Genomic DNA, 21972 nt, shown 5'->3' with positions numbered 1-21972 from the left:
TGGTAAAGAAGATTTTTTTTAACTGGCTTTTTCAAAACTCAGCAAAACTTTTTCTTTAACATTTTATTTGCATAATGTTGAGACATCTCTCCAACACTCAATTACACACATTTGCTTATGTGAATGCAAAACATAACCATATGTGCTGCTGGAACTGCTTTTGCTGCAAGTGCAGACTGGACAAATCTACACAGAAATGACCAGTCACATGTTTAATAGTCCAGGCTGTATGTAAATGCTCAAATGCATTTATAAGACAGCTGTAACAACAAATTAAGGGTACAATTAACAGATTCCTGTCTCAAACAACTAACTTTGAATAACACTGTATGTCAATCAGGGTGTAAAGTGATGATAGTGTATCAATCCTGTCATATTCACCTAATAAGAACAACAGGATTAACCAAATTTTTATTGTCAGTAGGAGCAGCAGTTTTGCTGGAAACTGGTCTTTCCACGTGACCATTTTACTTGGCAACTTTTTAAGAGGTGTATTCTATAGCACACCTATGCAACCCAAGTGACACCCTTAAATGCCCCGTTTTCATTACCTGCTGGTCATCTGGAGTCCATATGCCACAGGTGATCTGACTCTCCAAGTTTATTTCCGAAGACCAGTGTCTTTGTCCGCTGACCGAACCGACCAGCACAAATCCATCTCTGTAGGAGATAAGTGCCTGAGTCCCATCATGGCTCCATGTAAAGTCGCTTACCTTAATGTAACACAAAGAAAATAGATAGATTTCTTGTTCAATGACAAGAAAAATAGATATATCAGCCATGTAGGATTTTTTCTGCTGTTTTAATAAAAGGCAGCAGTGTACAGAATGAGACAGGCCAACTATTAGCCCAGCAGAAGCTCTGATGTCATGCCTACTGGAGAAAGCACTGTGCTTGCCAGGTGACTCTGTGACAATTCTTGCACGTTCCTTTCAATAAACAAACGTTTCATTTTCTCCTGTGCTTTCTGAAAGGTATAAAGTCCCATTCCTTGTCCTCTTCATTTGACCTCTCAGGACCTGATCACTCTTGGCTGCAGAGAAAACATGCATACCAACCTGTGCCCCACGATCGTTCACGAGCTCCACAGACCATCTGCCTTCATATTGTATCCAAACAAATATTCCTCCATCTGCATCGCAGGTTGCTAATTTCTGGAATGGTTCATTCCATCTCACCAGCACAACCTTAAAAGATTACAAACAAAACAAGCATTACTGAAACTGCATGTTGTGCTAACAGCTATTTAACAAGAACCAGTTAAACAACGCTGCCAAATAAATATCATCACATTTAAACCCTAAAGATGCACAAAATAGCAATTTTCGGCCCAGCATTAGGCGCCTCTCAAGAACAGCTGGAATCGTTTTGCCACGGTTGTCAGGAAATGCACAATCTCTCACCGTCAGGCCTTTTTGGAAGGCACTGCACACTCTCAATAAAATCACAGGGAGCACTGGAACACAGGACTCCATTACAGAAGCTGCAAACGGGAAGCCCTGCACAGATTATCCAACATTCCCTCAAATGATTCCCCCACTGTAATCTCAGAGACTGTCAGACTCTTCATCAAATCATCACCTCTTGCTGACTTCAAATAAAGTGGCATGCTCTGCACACAATTTAAATACTCAGATTGAATACTCATATTCAAAACAACCCCTGAGAGTCTTAGATTATTGAAAAATAGAAATTTCATAGGAAAGTTGCTTTGCTACTGAGTGCAGAAGGAATACAAAGCAGCTTTAGATTCTTCTCTCCACATTAGAGCTATCTGAGCCTTTCTGGAGAATCTAATCAAGTCTAAACCGACCAAATTGCCCTCTCATTTTTAATTAATACCAATTTAACAAATACAGTATCTCTCGAGACCTCAGTATAAAACTGAAAAAAGCATGTCATCCTAGTGCCTGAAGCAAAAATTAGCAATAAAACAATTTACTTTCTGTTAGTGATTTTTTCTTAAAAAACATTTTTTCCAAATTAGTTTTTTCTCAAAAAAAAATTTTTTTCCACATTAGTTTTATTTCAACAACATGCAAATATATATGGGACACTTACATTCACACAAAAGTAAATTCCCCCCCAGCTATTTTACTGAGACACAGAGTATGCAAACAAAGTAAACATATATTAAACACTCAATTTAGTAGAGTGTTATTTCAACTACTTAATAAACATCCAGCTGCAATGACATTTTTTCATAAAACTAAATAGATAATTAGTCATCTAAAAGTGACAGGCAAAATTTTCATGAAATACATTTTGTTGTTTACAGAAATACTGATCCTCCTAAAGATTCCAGTCCCAAGATGAGCTCTAAGTAGACAGAACCTTCCCACTTCACAAAGAAATCAGCAGTCATTTTCAGAACTAGAATATTAATAAAACCTAAACTTGACAGCTGAGGGATGATCTTACACTTATTCAGAGTGTCAAGGTCACAGCTTAAGAACGCGTCTATCAGTGGAGCTCACCAGCTGGAAGCATCAACCCTTGAAACATTAAACAACCACAAGAAAACCATTTCTTTGTTCATAGGTAAAGCTTATGGGGAGAAGCAAGTATGACAAATCACCTCTCTGCTGTTACACAGCTTAGAAGAATCCCATTTGAGATTTTGCAGAAAAACACTGGCTTCTACTTAATATAACCTTGCAGCTGCACTCTAAGTCACCAGTCCTGTTTCCAGTTGGGCAAATTATACAATGCCCCTAGATGGATTACATCACACTCGGCTTCTAAAAAAATTCTTATGTTGGAAGAGCAGTAAATAAAATATTCTATTATAGCAATGCAAGCAGATGCATTTTGTTGGAGGTTTCACTCTGTCCCTTCCACCTAAACGAGAATAGCACAGATTTGTCAAAAGTTTGTTTTCATTTTGGTATAAATCAAATCCACAGAACCATAATTTCATTCAGCCTGAAGCAAAATGCAACAATCAAGTAAGTGTACTTGCCAGCAATGCCTAACAGTATTATGAAAGAAGTGAAGAAAAACTCAACACTGAAAAAAATCTTCATCTTTAAAAGCTGAGAGCTGCTAAGGCTAATGATGACCATTAATGAGTGGAACATACTTATCACCACTAAAACACCAATCTTTAAACACTTAGACACTGCTCATGTTTCACAGATCATACCAAATGAATTCTGCATCAAACCAGAATGAATTGCTAGACAAAATTTAGGGAAAAAAAACCAGAACTAGTTGTTCAAATAACATGAATGCTTTAGCTAACACCATTAAGAATGCTACTACCTGTCTTAAAATTGCCCTGTTCAGTCTGGAAAAGATTTGAGATAAACACACCATTTTATAGATTAGACACACAAGTTGACTTTGTAATATGAATTATGGGCAAAGTGACAACAGTTACTTTGTTGTGTTTTGTTTCTTTTCTATTTTAAATAGGAATCTTGTTAAAATTCGAAAATTTTAATTCACATTCTGTACAACCTGTCTTTTGGTTAGACTTGATAAAACATCCAAGACTACATTTGAATGTAAACAAGATTAACTAGAGCCTCCATCCATCTCAATTAGATACAAATTAGTAACTTCCAAAATAAACTTATTGCATTATAATGAGAAATGAAAGCGAGACAATGATTTTACTATGCCTTCTGATAACAGCCTCATAAGGGAGCAGATTTGTAATTTGAAAATTCAACCCATTTGAACACAGAGCAAATGTTATTTTACGAGGTCATTTTAAAGATGATGCCGTAATTTACATTTAACATCTGACTACAGGTGCTGAGTCTACAACTGTTTTGAGTATTTCCAATTTCAATTTAGACACTTAGCAATGCTGAAGAAGAGATAAAGAAGGAAGGATTGCCCTAAGTATTAAGATGACTTTTGGCTTTTATGTTGGCTCAAATGTAAAGCATATGAAAACATGTCCCATTGATAGCGCACTTCAACAACGCATAAGCTTGAATTACCCCTCCACAAAGAGGAATTTTACTGCTAACCCATAAATGCAAAGATATCATTACTTGCACTAACAGCTTCAAGTCACAGAGGACCCATTTTTACTTCTGCCTTTATGGTCCTCTGCTTTCTACTTAGCATCTTCACACAGATACTGAAGGTCTGAACTCTTTCACCATGAACTCAAAAGAGTGAGAATGTTGATACACAAAACTAAGCTGTCTGTGGTCCACACAGCCTTTCTATATTGTCTAAGTATTGTTATTTGTTTGTTGGTTGGTTGTGGGTTATTTTTAATTCTATAAAAAACACAAATTGTGCTTGTTCTACTCTTGAAAAAAAAAAGTATCATAGGTATTAATCAGCTTCTAAACCACTGTCTTACACAGGACAGGATCTCTCACAAATAAAACTTGGCCCAAGATATTAAGTACAATGTAAAGGCCAACAATTTGCCCTAAACAGGATATTTTCCACAAGGCTGTGAGCTTTTGAGTCAGACTTATGTTTTCTTTGAGCTCCTTTTTTACAAGAAATAGTGGTAAAAAATTTGTTTTAGAAGTTCAGCATTCAGGACCTTCAACACCTCTGGTTTAATTGCCAGCTTGATGTTTGGGAATGAAATTTAATTAATTCTAAATGTTCTAGAAACGCCACCCAAGAACTGACTGCATACTTTAATGCTGCTATGCTACGAAACAATGTCATTATCTGTTTAAGATTTTAGACAAGAAATTTTGAGTAAGTGCAATTTTGGAGTAGCAAATGTGTGAGTAAACATGATCTCTTCCCAACAGAGAAAGAGATCCAGGTTTGATAATCTAAATTTATTACATGCTATTGACATTTTAAATATTTTTTTCATATTTCCTAAGACAATACAGGACCACAGAAATAAACCCAAAGCATTCTGAGAGCTTTTGTTATTCCTAATTTCATTATGGTTTGAAGGAGATAATTGAAAATATGACACAAAATGCAAGAGCAAAAGTTCTTAATCTAGAATATCACGCAACAGTCATTACTGAAATCTTATTTCTGTACATACAGTACATAATTGCTAGAGAAGCAAGGGACAAACATCTACAAAAAATAAATGGGGTAAGTAACTAGGGCAATTAGTTCCTGGAGTTCCTTACCAAATTTAGATAGATTTTATTATGGATATACTGTAGTGAGTCACAGTGACTCATTTTTTAAAATCTCTAATCCTCTATCCATTTTACTGGGGAGAGGCATATGCTCTAAAGATAGAGGTCCTCTCCAGCATTCATTTTCACATATGCTGTGGATGTGAGCTTGCAGATGGACTGCCACAGCAATAGAGAGCAGAGAATCCTCCATGTCAACGTTTGATTACTGCCCGATTTGCTACACCTGAAGAGCCACGTACCTGTATCCAGCATGAGCATTTCTGCAATTACAAGTGAAGTTGACATCTTTGTAGGATGCACAGGATGAGATGCATTATAACTCCCCTGAACATATGGAATAGCCGGCCTTTCCCTCCCAAGATAAATCATAATACATTTCTAATGCTATTGAAAGTTATTGAAAAAGTTCCACCTTCCAAGCAGTGACAGCACGAGACCTACCTGTTCCCAGAACAGAATAACAAAGGAAACCAGGCTACAGCAGCAGAGTACAGGACTCAGTCTATCCAAAGGCTTCTTCCAATCCCAAGGTTTTAGAAAAGTACTCAACTTTTTAAAGGAATATATAAAGGTTGAAAGAAAGCATTGACAAAAGGGACTGGACAATCTACCTGCAATAACTGAGCATCACCTATTTGCTTTATCAAGTAGTGCTGTTGTGCAACTCCCTAATAAATACACTGATCTTTACCCATGGTGACAAGGATAAATATGTGCATACAGCCAGTAGGTGCAACACACTGGCACACATTACAGTTTATCAATGGCCACAGAGCTGAAAAAATCTGTAAGTATATCTATCAGAGAAAAAAGATGGGTGTGGAGTGGGGAACAGAAATGGAACACTGAAGTACAAGAGCAAGAGAAAACACCTTCATGTGCAGTAAAGGCATTTCAGTGCCTCTCCCTCCATTGTACAGAGATACAGCTACACATATATACACATATGTGTATATACATTACATACATATAACATGGGTATGTGCACGAATACACATCCCTACCAATTCCTGAGGGACCTGTGCTAGCTTTGTACATTCACTAGTTAACTAGTGAAGTTAGTTAACTGAAATGGAGTTTTGTAACAAAAATATAATTTGGAAGTTGGAACAGGCACACAGAACAATAAATAGGTAGAGTGGTAGTTAATAACTACACTTTACCTATTACCAGTATTTAGTTCTAAATGGTTCTGCATATGTTTAGTTCAATGAAACATTTAACTGTCTTTTAAATATTAGTATTTTTTAAAATAATGGTTATCTAAGTTTTCTCTCTCCTAATTTCTCACACTGCAGATTGTGTGCAATTGTTCTTACTTTCACCTTCCCTTATGACCTTTATTTTGTGCCATTACAACAATGCCAGGATAATTCTGTCCATTCAAACTAATTCAATCACACAAAGAGCATCAAGCAAGTATTTCTCCTACTAATAATAGGAGACAAAAAAAAAAAAAAGCAGCAGATGTGGTAGACAGCGAGCTGGCATCACCCATCTTTCCTATTCTCCTTGTCTTCTATTGCATTGTCTAATGATATCTCTCCCACACCTGCAGAGCTCTGACTTTTTGTTTCTAGTGACATTACAACCGGATGGAAGTGCCTCATTTGCATATGGAGCTGTCACCTTCCTAGATATGATACCCATCAAGGATTTATTATTACTAAGAAGAAACTACTGCTATTAATAACAAACATCATGCTGCAGCTGAAGAATGGCAAATCTGTAATGGCATTTACATTTCTTGAGAAAAACTGCCAACTCACAACAGGGGCTGCAGGTTACAAAGGGCGTAGATTAATAGCAAAGAAGTTCTGGGAGACAGAAAACACCAAAATTCCAAATTCTTCATGCTTCCCTAGACTAAACAACAAAACTGAGCTCTCCTCCTAGAAGGGATGGAGGAGCTGCCAGAGGGACAGATGTCATGTAATAACCCTATCCATGCCTTGGGATAAGCTTTGGTCAGTGGTGCCCTGCAACAAGGGCATGGCTGCTCACAGCCCCCAGGTTCAGCTTCTGCCACTGGTACAGCTTTCCACTGCCACTTGTACATCCTTTATCCCAGAATCCTACATTTTCATTGAAAGAGGTGTACTATTTTGCAGCTGCTGTCATCTTGCTTCTTCTGGTCTTTGAAAAGGAGTTTCAATGTTGGGGGTTTTTTAATAAGCTTACAATCTGATTTCATGGTCTAACATTGTCAATAAACTAAGCATGTCACCTGGGACTTAGCCTTGTGCTAAATGAAATCAGAGGTAAGGCTGGACCAGCAAAAAGTGCTGACCTTAATGGAGATGAAAGGTCCAGGTCCAAACCTGTACCTTCTTCCGACCACAGAATTCTGTCTGTGGCTTTCATGTGAAACCCTACTCCAAATCCCTGACTCAAACACCTCAGGTAAAGCTCTGAAGTTAACTACAATGTAGGGATACATCAGAAGCTCTGTGCCATTTTGCTGGATGCACTTGCTCTAACTTTTTCCCTCTTTCTCCTTGGTGTTTGTTTTCATAGTTCTCAGGGCACACATCAGGCTGACAAAGACTGGGATCACCTGTGCAGCTGCAGAAGGAGAAGTGGCCAGGTAGGAGCAGTGCAGATCACCAGAAACAGCCCTCTAAGGACGTGCAGGGGAGGTATCCATTCCCCCAGTGCTCACTTTCTCTGTGCCCGAGTGGCTGGTAGCTTCTGCCAGTAACAGTGTGGTTGCTCACCCACTGGGAAGAATGTTGATGTTTCTCAGCAAGTTTTGTTCATTTGCTTTGCAGATGAATTACAAACACACCTATTTTTAAAAGGTATCTTGAGGTTGGCATCCAACCCACCACATATACCTATTTTTGAAAGGTATCATATGGTTGGCATGAAATCCCCAATGGGTGCCAGTTTGATCTTTAAAAGCTTGAGGAAGTTATTTTGGCAAATAGACAATGGCAAAAAAAATTCTTTTGAGAGCTGCTTTGAGGAAGGAATGACTTTAGTGTAAGATGTTGTCTTAAAAATACCTAGACTGTCAACATCTCACTGAATACATTTAGGGGCGTTGATAGTAAACTGCCAAGACAAGGACCCAGAAAGGCTCTAAAGCTTTACAAGTCTCCTTAAGTGATACACTCCATTTTAAGAAATACACCCTCCTCAATGTCTATTAGTCCCAAGGATTTGCCACATAACCATTTTATTTGCTCACAGAACACAGAATGCGTTACATTATCACCTACTTTAGGGGAAAACACACCCAAGACTCCTCACAGGTACCAAACAAGAAGTGTAATGCTCCTATGAATGAAGTGGCTCACAGTCCTAAAGGAATTACTCTTCTCACTTTGGACTCACCACATTTAATTGTGACTTCAGAGAACCACAGTTTTGTGGGACATTAAAAAAAAAACCCACACCAACAGAAATTTGCTGTATCCAAAGCATATCCCATACATATGTTTGGGCAGCAGCAGATTTGATAGGTCAGAACAGAAAGTTGCATGTGAGAAAAATAACAGGTGATATGAATCCAACATGGATGAGAAGGTGTTGGTATCTAGCTACTGGTTCTCAGTTAAGTTTGTTAACTATTCCTTCAAGGGCTGTTAAAGAAAATAGTTGGTTATAATCTGAAGGAAAATAATTAAGGCCTGAAAAATTAAGACTTAGTCACCCATATGCACAAGATAGCTGCACACTATTATGTTCCTGAAAGGGAATCTGGTGGAGGTCTGCTCTTCTCCCACCTTGCCCATAACAGTGTGACAATGAGAAGGTCTGTGGTGTGCTTTTGACTCCTTTCCCTTTACAAGGACTCTCAAGTCCCAAAAGCTTTTTCACAGAAAAGACAGCTGCTTCCACAAAAAAATAATTTTACAGTTATGGCACACACTGAGGCAAATTCCTTTATAGCATGCACATTCCTACCACTGTCTCTTGTCAATGGTCATCCTGGACTTAGGCTGTAAGATATGTCTGTTTAATTGCCCACACATACTCCCTTTAAATGCAAGGGAAAGTCCAAGTTAAATAAAAATAAATCAAAACTGAATGTTGGGAAGGATAAGCAAAGGATAAAATAGTACTTTGTTGTAGTTTCCAAACAGATAAAACACTGTAATAAAGAAAGCAGAGACAATTATTCTAGCTAAAGGTGAACAACCATTTTGCTGTAAGACCCAAAGACCAAGAACAATATAGTTCCATCTCTTTCTAGCAAATCGCTGATGAGCATCATTAGGAAAGGTTCATTCCTGTTACAATAAGACATATGTAATAACTGTGCTGAGCTGGAAGTTCCTTGGGTTTGAGCATTTATGGTGGAGTATTTTCCCACAAGAAAAAAAAAAAAAAAAAAAAAAGCAGTAAATTTAAAATCTCTGGTATTTAGTGTACACTAAATTAAAAGTACATGAGACTAATGCTCATTTAACTAACATCTGACAAAATTATATTACAGATGGTATAAATCAGGACCATTTCAAAAACCTAAACATTTACATTCACTTTTGGACTGAGTACGAGAAGCTCATTGTAAATGAACCTCATGCTTTAAGAACAAAAATTACACTCACTGACATCCACCAAATGCCTTATCAGTGCTATGTGAATTCAGAGTCCACACACAGTCTTTGTCAGAAGTTTTGAGGGAAGAAAAAATCCAACCAAAACACCCCAAGCATAAAGCTGTTTTAAAATACATACTATCTTTTTTTTTATCTGGCTAAAAATAGAGAAAAACATTGGATGCAGAGATATAGATACCTTGTAATAGAATCTATAGCTTTTCTTGTCTCTCTTCCTTTAAAAAATATCCAAAATTAAGGAGCACCAAGTGATTACACAAAAAACCCCCAACAAACCACAAAACCTCAACACCACCCCCTTAAAAAAAAAAAAAAATAAAGAAAAAAACCCCAACAACAAAAAAGAACATAGGAAACAGGTTAACAATAAACACTACTGAAAACCATTCCAACTCAGAATCAACTAGCTCTACTCAACTTTCCAACAGCAGCTACTTAGGAATTCCTGTACTATCTTCCCACCTTGTAAATGGTATCTTGTTCAGGAATATCCCCAGGGCAATGTATTGCGGGGGAAAAAGCCAGTGAAGTGACTCTGACAGACACACTCTCCCTTATACTCAATCTTCCCAATTCAGTGGCTAAAATTTCCTGATCAAGTATTCATATAATAGTGAAATATAATTTTATAACTTTATATATTAATCACAAAAAATATTTAAGAAAGAAAAAAAAACTCTACTAGGAAATTTTAAAAGAAAACTCTTAAAAATGTAATATAAATTCTGTTATATAAAACTGTGCTAGTTAACAAGAGGAAGGAGGTAACACAAGTTCTTCACTTTCTGTAGTCTATTTTGAGAAGTGCCAGAAAAATAATGGTGTCTCACGACCACACACAGAGGATCTGCCCCTATCAAATACACTAAGTCTGTCTATCTCACATATACCAAGGCGACAGATCATTTTTTGCTCATCAGCTATTCAAACTCATACAGCACAACAGTTAAGTAACATTATTCCAGGTTTCTGAACATCATCATTATCATTTGTGGTGGACATTTTATAATCAGAAGTTAATCAGTGACTATCTTCATGATTTTATAGGTTAGACTATAATTTAGCTTGAACTTGCTTAGATGAAATCACTGTAAAGATCCACCAAACAAGCCTTAGATAGAACCTGACTGCAGCACAAAATTCGTGCAAGCTCTCTCCAAGGAGATGAACTTCACTCCTTAAGAGATGCAGTAAAAACTTGATTTTTGTCAGCCATGTAAACAGAAAAGACCTTAAAATTCACAAGGAGTGTCTGAGAGTGCTGTCCAAGCATGATTATTTCTCCAAGAGCTACAATACTTCAACCCTAGTTATTTTTTTCAAACACAAGGAACTAAAAATAAACCAAACTTCAGCAGAAGCACAGATCAGCTCTCCAAAACTATGATGAACTCCCAGGTGACAACAGCTATGCACCAATGTAATTAAGCTGAGTTATAAGCTTAGATTTGAGACAGATGGTACAGCTGGGCACTTCACTGCTGAAGTGGGACTACTTTGCTATCTGAAATACCCAACTATTGTTATCCCAATCACCACACGCCCACCCATATGACCTCTGTGTGAGTTACACACCATTATAGAACATTTCTGTCTACCTGAGGGATACTGGTGACCTTAAATCAGTCACAGACACTGAGAAAAGAAAGCAATTACATACATTTTTATTGGACTGCCTGGACTGTCTTTGTGTGACTCATGGAGACCGTGCATCCCTAATCCTTTTGTGGGATTGAGGAAATTCCACCAAGTTATTTTGCTAAGGTAGGACACCTGCTTTGACTTCCAGCACAAGGCCACCACCTGAACCCCACCTGCTGGCTGCCCCAGTGGGGTCACTCATGCAATGTTCAGCTGGTGATGTTTAGGACAGCTATTGAGGGACTGTGCAATTGCTGAGATGGACATAGAACACAAAGTGGAAAAAGTGTCTACTTTGGACAATGTAAGGGAGGGAACAGTCAGTAAAACAGGGAATGCGGGAAGGGCTGAACAGTCACTCAGCACCTGCACCTCTCAGGACAGAAAGGTATAAAGAGGAGAACTAAATTAACAACACAATAACTAAAAATCCCAATATTTATGTGCAAGACATTCAGCTTAGCATATTAGAATAAATAAGACAACAGATACCTACCAAGAATTATTTTGTTAATATATACACAAATATACTACCCCCATGGAGGCTCTGATTCAGGCTTGAGACACACTGGCCCACTTAATTTGCAATAATACGATACAAACTTCTGACAGTGTGAATACCAGATAAAGAAATGCCATACTCTAAGAAATGCCAAAGAGCAGATTTTCAAAATGCTATCCTTGCTTTGGCTGGCCTGCAGTTATGCACAGACTGTTTTCAGAGCAAACCTCTCTTAAGAAGTTTTATCTACATTTGCTATTTCTCCATGAAATAAAAACTGTATCATGATGCAGTTGGCCAAGTGACCAATAATTTCACTTGCCTGACCTTCCAGAGAACACAAGGGAGCTATAAATACAGGGTTAAATTAGTTACTGGGACAGGCAACGTGGACAGCCCCAGAAAGCACAAATCACTGCTATTGTACTTTACCACTGTGGCACACAGAAGTCTCAACTAAAATTGACCCCCATGTTGTTGGAACTGTACATGTTATGATCAAGCCTTTGGAGTTTTTAGGCTTGAAGACAAAGCAAAAACCAGGCTAGAGAAGCTCTGCAGGGAAGGTTTGCTCTACAGAACTGTAAAATTACTATTGGCCTCAAGAGGGATGAACTATAGGTTGGGAACGTAATCCCTGAGCCATAGGGGTCACCGTGAAACTGTCAGAGCACTGGCAGGAAGGGTGACAGGTAACACATATCTAAAAGGACAAGATTACACCTCATCTAATGCAAATATTAACAAATATATTGATTACCAGTGGTTCAGAAAGCAATTTTCAAGGAACTGAGGTAAAACTAACTTGCAGAGACCAAACAGCAACAATATTCAACCTTTAACAACCCAACCAGTAGAGAAACCACAGACTAGAGATGGAAGTTGTCTGATCTGTATCCAAGAGCCTGAGCCAGCTAGCTTATATGCACTGCATCACTTGAAAGTAATTTTTATAGTCTGGTTTATCCTTTGCTTCACCCAAAAGAAAAAAAAAAAGAGAGAAAAAAAGCAGTAGAGTACAAACATTTCTGTTCCTTTTTTTTCCCTCAGTAAAATCCTTATGAAAATTTCACCAAGCAAAATGAGCAGATGTTTCCTATCTCAAGTCACTTGCATGTCAACGAACATATGGAACATTTAATGTTTAGAATACATTGTTGGGGTCATAATTAGTGGCATGGGGTCCAGTTGTATGCTTGTCACTAGCGGTGCCCCCAAGCTTCAATACATGAGTGACATGGAAGAAAGGGACAGATGCCTCTTTGGGATTTCACTGACACTCAAAGCTGGGAGGAGTGGCTGACAGCCCAGAGGGCTGTGCAGCCCTTCAGAAGGGCTGGGAGAGAAGCAGAGTGGAACGGTCTGAAGTTCAGCAAAGGCAAATGCAGTGCCCTGCCCCTGGGGAGGAATAACCTCAGGTACCAGCACAGGCTGGGGACTGACGTGCTGGGAAGAAGCTCTGCAGAGAAGGACCTGGAGGTCCTGGTGGACAACAAGCTGTCCATGTGGCAGCAGTGGGTCCTGGTGGCCAAGAAGGCCAATGGCATCCTGGGTGCATTAGGAAGAGCATTGCCAGCAGGTCTCTGACTGCCACAGTCCAATGAATTCAAACTCAAAAGCAGAAAACACTGACCCCTCATCTACAGCATTACTTCAGACAGGGCTGGAGAAAACACTTGCCTTCATTCTGTGCACAATTTCCATTTCTTTGTGATTTACAGATTTTAAAGTAAGTTTTTTCCTTCTTAAAAGAGTTTTAAAGCATGAAAAGCAATCCAAGTTTTGAGATATTGTATTAGAGGTAAATAATAAAATAAAAGAATGTATACTGGCAAAGTAGTCAAGCAAAGGGTCAGCAAGTACTGGAATGACATGAAAAAACAAGGAAGGCACAATACTATTAAATGTTACTGTAAGAAAAAGGATGATATTCAGGAAACTGTATGTTAGGTTAAATACCAAGTAAAGCTTTTAGCAATGAACGGAATAGTTGAACAGTCTTCTAAAAGAAAAGGTGGAATGAGGCCAACCCTTGGAAACAGTTCATACAAATTTTCACATATTGTAAAAAGGTATATTGCAGGGAATTTTTTTAACTGATGTGGTTATTGAAGTTCAGTGGTTCTCTTATTAAAATACTGTTTCCTTATTCATTCACTGAGAGTTAAGAAAAATAATTGTCGATTATTAATGAACATAAATTACGTTATTTTCTAATGTTTTTACAGAACAATATAACTTTAAAGTTCATTTCAGTGCTGAAGTGTTGCACATACATAGACTAAAGACATTATTTCAGGATAAGTATGTGATAAAGAAAAAGTCCTATTCTATATAGCATATAGAACAGTCCTATTCAATGTAGGAGGGTAAAGAGGAATGATCTGTGTCTTTCTATAACTATGATTAAATCACATTTTTGTGTCTGTCTGTAGTCTGGGGGTTTAGGGGATGGCTGTCTAGATGCTCTGAGAGCTGTTTTCATGTCTGCAAGAAATCAGTCATTCCAGTAAGTTTTGCTCTGTGTGTGCTCTTGTTACACATTGAAATGTTAGTCTGCCTACATTTCCAGAGCACAACATTTCCTACAGAGCAATGAAGTGAAACAGCCCTGGAAACATTAACTTTCTCAGAAACTTTAATAATTAGAGCAGTGACACCACTAGCATGATGATCAAACAGCTCTACTTGGAAATTGTTTGTTCATATCAAGCAGCTAGTGGTCTGGGGAGGGAGACTAATTGTATGGGTGGTTCTGAGTGCATCATATCATAAGAGAGAAATCAGGCAGTCTCCCTCTCTCCAAAAGCAGGGAGATGGAGTGCTAGAGCCACAGACCAAAAGCATGAAATCAACACTGGGACCCTACATCCAACAGAGAGTGGTTTTCACCAAGTTCTCTATGCAGTACCAAAGAGTACTCTGTGTTGGACTCAAGGATACTAGAGGCACCATCAAGTACCTCAATGTTTACATGCAGGAGGGAAGGAACCCCAGAAAGCTGACTCTGGACCAAGCTCAGCTAGCATAGGGCAGGAGGTGAAGCTGAGCTGAGAAGGCTGCAGCTAGGCATCCCCAAATAGTGGAGCACAGAGATCCCACAGCCACAGGTCTCACCTACTAGCTTCCTCCATCATCCACTATCCCAGAGCTTCAGCTGGAAGCTGGATACGCAGCTCATGACAACTGCTGCCTCGTCCTGATTTGCCATCCCAGACCACCAGCCAGAAGTATTTCAGCAAATACTCCATGTCAGCACCAACCACATCCTTGCAGTTATACCCCACTTTGCCATCATTTCTATACAGCCATTTCTTCTAAGCACATTTCTGTAGAAAATACCAACAAAAATGTTGTGCCCAAGTATCCATGATGCTCACACCCGACCACTGCTTGGTATGAGCTATGGCAGGGCATCCTGCCTGGCCTGCAGCCACGCTCCCAACCATCCTGACACTGCATGAATCAACAAATCCCAAGCTCAGTATCAGAAGAATGATTTTGCTCCTAACTTGCCATTTGCCAAGGCTGACGCCTTTATTGAGCGGGCCAGAGTGCGATTCAGGGAGCCCTGGGCAGAGTCTCCCTGCAGAGTGAGGCAGTGTAGAAGAGGCAGCTACTGAGAAACCTTCAGTGCTCGGTTTCACATGATCTTGAAATATTAGATTTATCAGAACTAAAAATAAAACCATGTGATGCGGACTCATGCACTGGAGAGTCTGTTGTTAATGCCATGAAAGCCCGGTAGCTGAGATACTGCAACCATAAGCCAGTCATCTAGAGTTAATAATCTTATTTGCATTTATGACCCAGTTAGTTAACGCTATTTTAACAGAAATCATTCCTGCCTTCTTAATCTTTCCAGAATTCTGTTATTGTTACTGCAAAGGCATATGCACAATTTATCAGGCATTGATTTCCCCAAACTCTCAAGTAGGGAGGGTTTTTTTCCATACCATTTCACTGATTCCAATCAGCAGGTTTGCATTATGCTTGCCATTTGAAGGCCAAATATCAGCATTTTCCATTAACATTTGGAATTACCTTATCTTCTGGCAATTAAGTAGAAATTGGTTTCTTTTTTTGCATATATAGCTTTCTCTTCTCAGGAAGATTTGATTTCCAAGGTATTTTCAAATATCTAACTCATACTTTTGAAATCTGTATACAACATCATTAATTATTGTTTGGAATATTTTGAATTATCCTAAAATGTCATGTCACCTACAAAGAAGCACAAATCAAGATAATAACTACACCAGCTCTGAGCTGAATGTAAGACTGCAGGTACTGTTCCTGGGGAGGTTACTATCAAGTAAAATGGCAGGAATTCATGACCTGACAGGCTGATGTCTTGCCAGCATCAAATTCACATACAGACAAATAATTTAATCCAACCAAAATCTTGACAAAAATCATGAACTGCTCATCACTATGTACTCACATACACATCACATACATGCATACCCATGAAAACCATGAGCACTGGAACTGCCGCAACAAGATGTGCTTTTGCAGGCAAATAAAACCAATAATTTTCTTAGGTTAGGTTTGATGATGATGATTATTTCCTTTAACCATTTAACTGAAGACTTCAGGCAAAGAGAACAGTTGCTTACATCATGCCTTCCAGTCACTGTAAGTGAAATGAACTCCAGAACACAAGTGCAGAAAGCTCTCTTCCTTTTTAAGAGGCATTGATCTTCTACTCACACATGTAATGCACATATGACCAAAACAAACCCAATCCAACAACTTCTACCCAAATTTAAGATCACATCAGTTCCTGAGGTGATTACATTTCTGGAATCCCATCCCTGCATGCACCTGTTTAGCCACAGATCTTGGCGACTTCAAGAGATGCTGGGAATGATGCTTACCTGGGCTACTGTGTTTCCATGCCTGAAAAGAGACCAAGCTGCTCTGAATTCAGGCACCACCCACACAGGGGGGCTCTCTAGCTTGTTACTGAGAATCAGAAGTATTTTCACACCTTGCATACAACTATTAATGTCTTGCACCACTAACCTAACACTTTATGTTAAGGAAGGACAACCAGCAACAGAATATGAAGATATCCCTGGTAGCTAGTCTTAAAAACTTAAGTCTAACATTCCCTCCAAAACTGGCCAACATGGATTATGGCAGCTGTAAATATTTCTGATATCTATTACGATAACCTTTTAAAAACCTTGATGAATTCTTCAGCACAACAACTTACTGCTATAGTGACTTTCACACTTTAATCACAGATCTGAACAAGAATTTCCTTTTATCAGTTTTGGAATTTGCAACCTTCAGATTTCTTTAAATAGTCACTCACTTTAGTGCTTTAAGACAAGCAAACAGAAACTTACCCCAATCTACCTTCTCATTCCCATTTGGTGGTTTATACAGTTTTAGCATGCCTCTCCTCTGACTCATCTGCTTTCTAAGGTAAAGAGGCACAATTTTCTTTTTTCTTTTTCAGTTTCATTTTGTGTTTCCAGAACTCCCACTAACTCTTGAATGCTATTTTGAGGTGAGACAAGGGCGTTCTAGATATATCAGCTTTTACTTCTGGTAACAATCTCCACGCTGTTCTTTATTACTTTTCCTATTCTTAATGGCCATTCTTAATGACATCTTTTCAAAATTACTTGGATTTTTTTTACATTACTATTGTATTTTTCAAGTCAGCCACATGCCAAAAAAGAGCTTGCTATTTATCTCAGGTCCAGCTCCTTCCTAAGTGGAGTTCTCCAAGAGTGGGTGCAGGACTGACAGCCTCATTGCTCTCCATGCTCAGGGATCAGACACCATTTAGGCAATTCCCAATTTTGCCCTTCAGCAGGGCTAATGGGGCAGGCAAAATGGCACAACAGTGCTGTTTCATGCTTCTGAGACCAGCACAGTCCCCACCAGTTTGAAGTGGGGATCTATCAACATACCACTGTTAACAGATCTAACTGGGTAATGCACCTTTTGCTTCTATGTTCAATACAGGTTTTGAGCCATCTTAGTCATACCATGTTTCTTAATAACCATCCATGAAGGACAACAAAACTTTCTAAAAGCTTTCAAGATTTGAATCAAATGATTTCCCATATTCCAAAACACCTTTCTCCCTGTCAGCCTGGCATCATTCCCTTCTGTGCAATCCCAGCAAGCTATGAATTGTGACCTGACAGTAATTTTTATTTCAGCTAATTTGCCAACTACCAGTATAAACTTACTGGGATGTAATTCTCTAGATGCTTCCTAGAGCCTTCCAACACATTTATAGTTCCACATTCTTATTATGCTGTTTCTAATAAGATCGCATATATTTTGTCTAACACCTCAGCCACCTCATACTTGAGCTCTCAATAAATTTGGACACAAGTCTCTGGTGAGGATCGGTACTAATAAATAATTTAACATTACTTCAATATTCTACTTTCTTACACTGCTCCCTCTGTGCACAGCAATTCACCCAGCAAGCCTATCAGTTGTCTCACCAACTTCCAGCTTCTCATTCATTTAAAGCACATTCTGTTATTTGTTCCTCTTTTTTCCTTCAGCTGTGTGCTCCACTGCCAGCATTTTGGCCTTTTGGCATTCATTTTTATGTGCAGTAGGATTACTTTTTGGGCTTACTTTTCCTTTGAGGGTCCCAGAGCTAAGCACCTTCTGAAGACAGTGGTTTTCTTCTCTCTAGGCAAGGAGCACACAAAAAACCATCAAGTTACTGGATCCCAGGACCTCAGGGCATAGGTACTGCCCAGGATCTACTGTGGATGGAAGAACAGATTCTCCCTTCCCTACTTCTCTCACTTGCAGGACTACAGGAAAAAATGCTCCTGGTGTTAAAGCATTGTAAGGGAACACTTTTACTGTAACTTTCTCCCGGTTTGACTGATTTCAAAACACACCAGAAGGTTACAAAGTAATCTCATTTATAGTTGAAAACACAAAATATTCAAGTATTTTAATGTGGTCATCAGGAGTAGAATAACACATATTAACAGTTCAACAGACAAAAAGCTGAAAAAGTTTAATATTTTTAAGTTTAAATTTGTGAATTTTGCATCTGAGATGACTTTTGAATGCTTGAGTAAACGAACATGATAGACATTAATTAAGAAAATGAAGAGAATTAATGAGATTACTGAGAATGTCTGTCTCCTATAGCCCTTGTCTCCTTTATCCTAAAGAGCCACTCTCACCTTTTCTTATGAGATAAGGAGAGTTAATAGCTCCACTAGAGATTCAGGCTGAATCACTGTGTCTTACTCTTTGCCCTACTCATCATAGCTATATAGTGTCTAAATGTAAGATACTTTAAACATGCAAAGTGTCCTTTTGCAGTCTCTAGCAGCCATGTAAGAGCGAGTAGAGTATGTTAAAAGTAAAACATATTAAAAAAAAAAAAAAAAAAAAAAAAAGAAACCCACAAAACAAAAAAAAAAAAAAAAAACCCAAAACAAAACCCAACAAAAACCCCTGCCCATGTTGTTTGATCCTTTTGTTCCTCTCAAGCATCACATGTTTTTACATTCTCTGTTACCCAGGCTGAACAGGGGTTTATTAGGCCACTCTGTAATGAGGCCCAAAATAAATAACATTTGACTTTAACAATACAGGGCATTGCCTTCCCTTACAAGTAACCTGAGCTGACAGTCACAGTATGCAATCCTCCTGTTTTTTCAATAACTCTTTGAGTAATTCATACCATAGCACTAAACAGAATGAGCAGTTCAGCTGAAAGTGAAACCAGAAATGCATGAAATGGCATGATGTGATGCATACTTTGAACAAGAAGTCAGCACTGTTGAACAGCGCCAGGGCAGTGCTTAGGATCTACACAGACCCTCTCAGGCTGGTTGAGAGAACTCTTCTAAGCATCATTCTTTGTGGGAGGCTCAGGAAGAGCTGCTGTACAAACTGTCTTCAGTGGGCAAAATTCCCACTTCAGCTGCTTGTTCCCATGGCTGGTTCCCACCTTACTGTTCCTTCATTTGGGCCAGTGCTGTTGTGTGAGTGGCCACTCTGCACATCAGACTGCAGAAAGAATGCCTCACAACTATTAAGTTGTTGTTGAACCACAGTGCAGGAAAATACACCTCTTGAATAAGCTGTGATAGCACAAGGCTGCCCATGGAAGTGCATCCATGCCCCCTTGACAACATGGCAGTGACAGAAGCAGCCTGGCCGTGCAGAGGAGCACGTTCATCTGGTGGCTGTGGCCTCTCGTGCCCAGCACTGCTCAACTTCTACACTGAAGCTGTAGAAGCCTTGTTGAACTGTCTTGTTTGTTTTGTTAAACCCTGGAGCCAAGGACAGGCTACAGTCCCACAGAGCTCCAGAAGCTGGGCACTCTCCGAGGGAGCTCTCGGCACGCCTGGCCCCAGCCAAGAGGAAGCCTGTGCTGGTGTACAGCCCAGGCTGGAGCACCAGGCACTGGAGAACAAAACCCAAGGGGTCTGTGGCTTGTTTCTACAAGCCCTGAACACAGAGGTCCTCTCTGGCCATTAAAGGCAGCAGGAGGACATGAGTCAAAAGAGGGTGATCTGCTCTTCTCATCACGAGGAAGATGCATGCCTCAAGACTGTGCTTTGCTTCCTAACTATAATCTGAGAAAATATTCAGATCATGAGTGAGACTGGTGAGTTTTGGGGGATTTTAGCACTTCTATTTTGGATGCAAAATTACTGGCATCTTTCCCCAAACTGGCATTGCAGCCAAAAACAGAATTCATGATTGAAAGGTTTATTTTTCTTTCTTCCACAGTACTCTTTCCATCTCCCACACTCACTATAAATAATGCACAATCCTCATGTGAAGTGAATTAGAAGAGGCTGAAGGCCAGAAATATATATACTCCACAAACAGATCCTAAAACTCCTTTCTTTTTGGGCAGCTATGTGATCCAGGCTAACTTACCCTCTCTCCATGTACCCAAAATCTAGAGGATATGACAATTCATCCACAGGAAAGATTTTGTCTTCCTAATTGTTCTGGGTTTGTTGGTTTTTTTTTTTTTTTTTGGGGGGGGGGGGGGGGGGGGGGTGAGCTAAATCTACACTGTTCTAAGACTCAAACTGTGCATGCTCTTACTGTTTAATAAAGCTCTCATTTGAGACTTATCCCTGCTCATACAGCCCAAGCATTTGAAGTCTACATAATACTTTTAAGCCATTTCTGGTCTCAGAGTCCAAAACCTGACTCCCTGGATGTAGGATTTAAGTAATTCTTATTTTTATCACGATCCAGCAAAATGAGAACCATGCTCCAGAAATAAGGGTAAAATTGACAAACCCCACTTTTTTTCATATTAAGTCTACAGTCACTACACTAAGGACACAGCAATGCTACTCTTAAGAACAGAAAGAAAGATTAAAAGGCTCCCATGGACCACAAATTACGATTACTTCATTAACCTTCTTAATTTTTTAATTCTCCTGCTTAAAAAAAAAATCCAATTCAGTTAAATCATCTTTTCTAATGACATTCTCTATTCCTGATGCATACACTAACTACACTTTGTAGTTAAAAATAGGCATCAAGTCCACTTTATATCACCACTGCATGATATTAACCACAATTTACAGTACTGTAGTTTGTTCACTTAGTCAAGGTATTTCATGACTGATAATGGCAGACATTGGAGGTACTTATTCTAGAAATTCTCAGCTGGGGAATCATGAAGAGCATTCAGGAATTACAGCCACACCCTTCTGAAAACCGATGAGAGGAAGTGATAAAAAAAATGTTTTTCACAGAGAGGTCAGTGTAGAAAGAAGACCACCCTACAGTACTGGACTGAACAATCTGGAGTGGCTTAAGGGACTATTTTCAACCAGCAGTGCACAGAGGCAAATATGACAACAGTTAAGCATGATAAAAGCAAGAACATCAACTTGCCAGGGAGGGTTTTAAGACTCCTAAGCATAACCACAGGCACACTGTAAGAAAGGGGTTCAGCCCCAGAGCCAGGTTTGTAAGGAAGAACTGTGTCATGTGGCACAAAGACAAGAGCTCTCCCAAGGTAATGCTACACTACATGGAAATGCAACATAAAATATATATTTACCTAATATATTTCCAATATAATGTTTTGTGAAAGCTTCCCCTCCACTACAAAAAAAAAAAAAAAAAAAAAAAAAAAAAAAAAAAAAAAAAAAAAAAAAAAATTCTGCAT

At 38.9% G+C, this 21972-nt stretch overlaps 1 protein-coding gene across 1 annotated transcript in view; it reads right to left on the bottom strand.

The window, feature by feature from the left end:
• TULP4 (TUB like protein 4) overlaps positions 1-21972 on the bottom strand; it is a 143616-nt gene that overhangs the window by 46895 nt on the left and 74749 nt on the right. The window contains 2 exon segments of the mRNA XM_041423641.1: positions 552-713; positions 1059-1187. Coding sequence (XP_041279575.1) covers positions 552-713; positions 1059-1187 — 291 coding nt within the window.

This window comes from Onychostruthus taczanowskii, unplaced genomic scaffold (genome assembly GCF_017590055.1).
Source record: "Onychostruthus taczanowskii isolate IOZ18803 unplaced genomic scaffold, ASM1759005v1 scaffold8, whole genome shotgun sequence".
In the NCBI taxonomy this organism is placed as follows: Eukaryota; Metazoa; Chordata; class Aves; order Passeriformes; family Passeridae; genus Onychostruthus; species Onychostruthus taczanowskii.
Note: the sequence above shows the minus strand (reverse complement) of the source record. Positions and strands in the feature narration are given on the sequence as shown.